Source organism: Penaeus chinensis, chromosome 29 (assembly GCF_019202785.1).
Source record: "Penaeus chinensis breed Huanghai No. 1 chromosome 29, ASM1920278v2, whole genome shotgun sequence".
In the NCBI taxonomy this organism is placed as follows: domain Eukaryota; kingdom Metazoa; phylum Arthropoda; class Malacostraca; order Decapoda; family Penaeidae; genus Penaeus; species Penaeus chinensis.
In genome coordinates this window covers 2940522-2945521 of record NC_061847.1, presented here as the reverse complement: position 1 = coordinate 2945521, position 5000 = coordinate 2940522, and the positions used below count along the sequence as shown (strand labels likewise).

General features: G+C 46.2%; 1 protein-coding gene across 1 annotated transcript in view; it reads right to left on the bottom strand.

Moving 5' to 3' along the window:
- Nucleotides 1-5000, bottom strand: part of LOC125040927 — a 160135-nt gene that overhangs the window by 121223 nt on the left and 33912 nt on the right. The window contains exon 2 of the mRNA XM_047635725.1: nt 1602-2633. Within this exon, the coding sequence (XP_047491681.1) occupies nt 1602-2259 (658 nt within the window). The 5' untranslated portion in view covers nt 2260-2633. The remainder of the gene's footprint in view (nt 1-1601; nt 2634-5000) is intronic.

Genomic DNA, 5000 nt, shown 5'->3' with positions numbered 1-5000 from the left:
TACTGCACACTGTATATCCGCCCCTTGACATGCTGCAGAAGGCCCTCCGCCCGGCCGGACGGGGAGCAAATATATCGTCTCTCTCCGCCAACGCCCACAAAAAGGGAGACCTTTGCACACCCGCGACCAATGCAACCCCTCTCTTCTTTTCCATTCTCCATTTCCTCTCTCCTGATTTCTTTATTTCACCTTCTCCTTTTACTCTCTTCTTGTGTCTCTACTTCTCCTTTTCTTTTACACTCACCCTTTCTCTCTATCTCTCCCCTTCTCTTTTTACTCTCCCCTTCTCCTTTTACACTCCCCTTTTCACCCTACTTTCCCTTTTCTCTTCACCATCCTTTCTTTTCTCCTCTCCCTCCTTCTTACCCTATCTCACCACTTCCTTCACCCTTTTTTACGTTTATCCTACCCCCCCCCCCCCTGCCCTTTGCCCTTCTCCACTTTTCTCCATACCATTCATCCCATACCTCTCCATACCTCTCCATACCTCTCCATACCGCACAGGTGACCTTCCAGTATCAATATTCAGAATTTTTTCGAGCGCCCATAATTATTTGATTCTAATCGCACGACTGCCCATACACTATACCTTCATCGTAAAGTACAATCGACCCCCAATCCAGTGCCCTCTCGCCTGACTTTATCCCTCGTCCCTTTTTTCTTCCAATCTCCCCCTTTCCCTTTCCCTTAAAAGGTCCCCTTCCTTCCTTCCTCCCTCCCTACCTCCCTTCGTTCCAATCCCACCTCCCGCTCCTCCTTTCCCTCCCTCCCTCCGCCTCCTCCTTTCCCTCCCTCCCACTCCCTCCTCCTTTCCCTCCCTCCCACTCCCTCCTCCTTCCCCTCTCTCTCTCCGCCTCCTCCTTTCCCTCGCCCCTCCTCCTCTTCCCCTTTCCCTCCAACCCCCTTCTCTCCCTTCCCTCCACCCCCTCCCTGCCCCCCGACCCCCGCAATCCAAGGCATCCCCATTCGCTACGAGTCCCGTGTACTTGGGAGCGGCCGCCGCCTCCGACGCCGCCGCCCGACGCCCGTGCGAGCGAGGAACGAGTTCTGCGCCCACGCCCATCTGGTCCTCCGCCGCTGCAGCTGAGGCACCGCGCCCACCACGCCCTTCGGACATACCGTGGGCGCGAGGCGATCTTGACGGCGAGTTAAAATGGATGCATCTAACCTGAAATCATCAAGCCCGCTCTTGGCTTGAGATATGTTTTATCTTCTTTTCTTTTTTTGTGAATTGTTTATTTTTTTCTGTTAATTCCGCTTAACATTCGTCCATTTTCTCTCGTTTTCTTTGTCTCTCCGTACGTTCTACACGTGGTTAAGACGATGATAAGATGTAAAGATAAGAAACTAGACAGTCACTCACCTTTGTGTAGTGCAATTAAGCCTTTCATTAAATCCTACCATGAAGAATGCAGTGCAGACTGAATAAAGACGCAGAACATTGCAATTAACCTAATTTGCATAGGCGCCTCAGGTAAACATGCAAAGAATCCACTAGAGAGAGAGAGAGATAGAGAGAGAGAGAGAGAGAGAGAGAGAGAGAGAGAGAGAGAGAGAGAGAGAGAGAGAGAGAGAGAGAGAGAGAGAAACACTGTACTCACGTCTGTTGTTATGCCTGTTGCCATGTCTCCGCTTCCAGTCATTCTTCAGGTTCTTCTTATCAAGTCTTCCGTTGTTGAATTTCCGAGTCCTGTTGAAAAATCTGTTTTTGGGCTGCCCGTTCCGCCCCCACTTGCCCCGCCCCCCCTCCGCGGCGGCCAGGCCCGACGCCGCCTGGCGCTCCTTCTTCCGCCTCTGCTTTCGGTGCCAGCTCCCGTCCCTCCTGCGGCCGCCGGAGCTCCCCGCCCTGTGCTTGCGGTCGTGCCTGTGACGAGCGCCCTCCCCGGCGGCGGAGGCGGCGGAGGCGGCGGAGGCGGTGGTGGCGTTGCCGCCGCCCGGCTGGTCTGGCCACCCGCCGCTGCCGAGGTCCGTGAAGAGTTTGTACGGACCGTAGAGGAGGTCCTTCGTGTTGCTGACGCTGGTGACGTCGGCCTTGGTGCTTCTGTGGGCGTGGATCAGGTCGCCGCTCTGGTTGTCGATGAACCTGATGGGCGCAAAGCCGGGCGACTCGCCCTCGTCCGCGGCCGCGCCGGCGGAGCAGCAGGTGAGGCTCACGACCAGCAGATACTTGCCCAGCATCGTCGCGAAAGTCGGTACGACCCAGCTACTGATCACGTGAGACGCGGTGCGCTCCTCGCATAATATCGCTTCACTAAACATCACATCAAACCAACAGATTCACGTTGAGATTAAAGCTAACAGTTTCCTTGGGGAGTCCCCGGCATAGCGGCAGCAAAAGGCAATTCGTGCGCCTCCACCCGGAAACATTTTCTTGGCGTGGTCGCGTCACTTCACATCGTGTCGTATATCTTCCACAGCAACATCTTCCAAAAAAGTTATCAGGTGGTCTTCTTCGAACAGTCCGCGACGCCTGATAGCTTTCTACGACTCCCTTGAGATCTCCGTCGACCTTGTTATTTATCTCTTATTGAATATCACGCGATACAGACAAGCGTGATTCTGTCAGAGAATCTTATTTACGTAAAATATCTTGATTGCTCCTTCGTTTCAGCCGAAACTGATACGCGTCATGCCTGTAAAGAAAAAAATATCACTGTTATATGAATGCGCTTAATATAACTAAGACATACAATACACAAACATCTTTATCTACCGTAAATATCTCATGACAATGCTTCTGTCACGTGAGTCATATACACGAGCTGCAATTTAAATATAATAATGAATTAAAGGAGACCGTCTTTTAACTAAACGTCATTAGGAAACAAAATAATCACTCGAGGTATGTGAATCGACGATTTAATGAACTCACCAAAGATAATAAAGGCAATTAGAAAAGATAAATTGTAAAAATGAATCATAAACCGACAATGGTAATAACTATAATAACTTTATCATTCCATCTTAGTAACGGAGACTATTTGCTGAGGGAAGATAACTATGAATATAAGTAAAGAAAGATACATTAACTAACCAATCTGGCAACCACTCAGTCATGGCGCAACAACAGATAAGTGTTACGAGTTAAACGAAACAATGTGAAATGATGAATTTATTTGATAAGACACTTTCCTGATTCACGATTTATAATCAATGGGATGTCTCCTTTTGTCCTGTTAGCGTATGACATTCTTTGAAAATCTGTTGTTTACATATAAATGTACGTATGCATTCGAAAATACGCGTTTGTATGATACGTGGTTACAATAGTTTCCGAATAGCAATATTTATATTTTTTTACTCACATCTAAGTGTTATGAACGACGATTAACATGGAGCACTGTATAATTTATACAACTTGTTTTCCTGTTAAAAGATATGCATATGAATATTTACAGCAAAACAGATCCCGTAGTAATTAAATTTAATACTTTAAATTAGAATTTAAAGACTTCATAAATGTACAAAGCTTTTGTTAAATGAAGATAAGAAAACACGGGAGAAGAATACACAGAGCCATCTATCGTTCCTTAATTGTAATTCTGGTGTTTGTTTCTTCATTATTTTTCATTCTTTCAATTCCCGTGCGTGATTGTGTGCATGTGCGTGTGTGTGATCCAAGCGATATGTTTTATCGACTGGGTAATACTGACGCATATATTATGCTGCCTGTAAACACGTCAACTATACTGATGACTCAGCGGTTAAGAGGCCGTATATATAAAGTGTTTGACAATTGGGTTTAGACCCATATAGCTTCTTGCGTGAACAATTCTTATGCTGTAAATACCAATTACATGTTGCGATTTATATGTTGTATAACTTCTGCAATTGAGTTCACATCCCAGTATACAAATCATTAATAAACAACAAACACTAACAATAAGTGATAATAAAAAAATGGAAATCATTATAGCCATTCTCAGCACTGTGATCAAATGACAGGAAATGAAACTTCATCCCGAAAAAGACCAAAAGAAAGAAGTCAGTCTTTCTCTTCCTCACCTCCATCCCCCAGAAAAAACACCCGAGCCGAATAACCTGTGCTTTCTCCTCTCACTCTCCCTTGTGCTTTCACAACCACTCGTAAGCTGAGCAGTGAGCAAGCAGGAAATAACAGCTTGTGAGAGAAATAAACACCCAGATGACACAGAGGCAACGAGGTAAGCTTTACACAAATGGTCCCTGTCTTCTACGTCACTTTGATGAGGGCCATGAAACTCTTATTATTTAGGGCCCCAACTGCGTTATTTCTTTATCACATCTTTGCGAGAGGAAGGTGAATGTAAATAAAACAGTCGGGGAAGAGAGGGGGAACAGAGGGAGAGAGAAGGATAAGATATAAAAATAAAGAACAATAATGATGATGAAACACAAGCTTGGGCGAGAAAGAAAACAATGTTTAAAATATAAATAAATAAATTAGAATAAAACAAATTCTCCCAGGCCCTCTAAAGAGCCTAAGAGCCTCCGTGTCCCCTTGCGGATGCACCGTGACAAATTTCCCGCTATTTTTGGTCGCCATATTGGGTCTCTCGGTCGTGTGCGATTCGCCCCGCAGGACACCCTCGCCTGCCTGCTTTGGGCCGCGCCGTAAACGATGATCTACAGCACTGACATGCGTCTTCATTTGCGAACAATATAACGCCTCATTCGCCAAGTGGCAGATATATGCAGAGGAGAATAATAAAAACAGAATTAATGGGGTCCTTGCAACGCCAGGGTGAAGATATATATGTATGCAATATAAAAGGAAATGTTCTTTGATATATAACGTGGAGATCTGCAGGTGTCAAGGGTAAAGAGGAAGGGAGGGACGAAAGAAAACACTTCCTTCATTCCATATCTAGTATGGTGGTCTCGCAGCATGATCTATTCACACTCGCGCTCCGACAAGGATCTCGCACCTTTAATTTTCCAACGATAGAGCACCACACTCGAGCTTCAGTAACACGAATGTTGCTCATCCTAAATGGCCCTTACCGCTGCGTCTTTTTTTT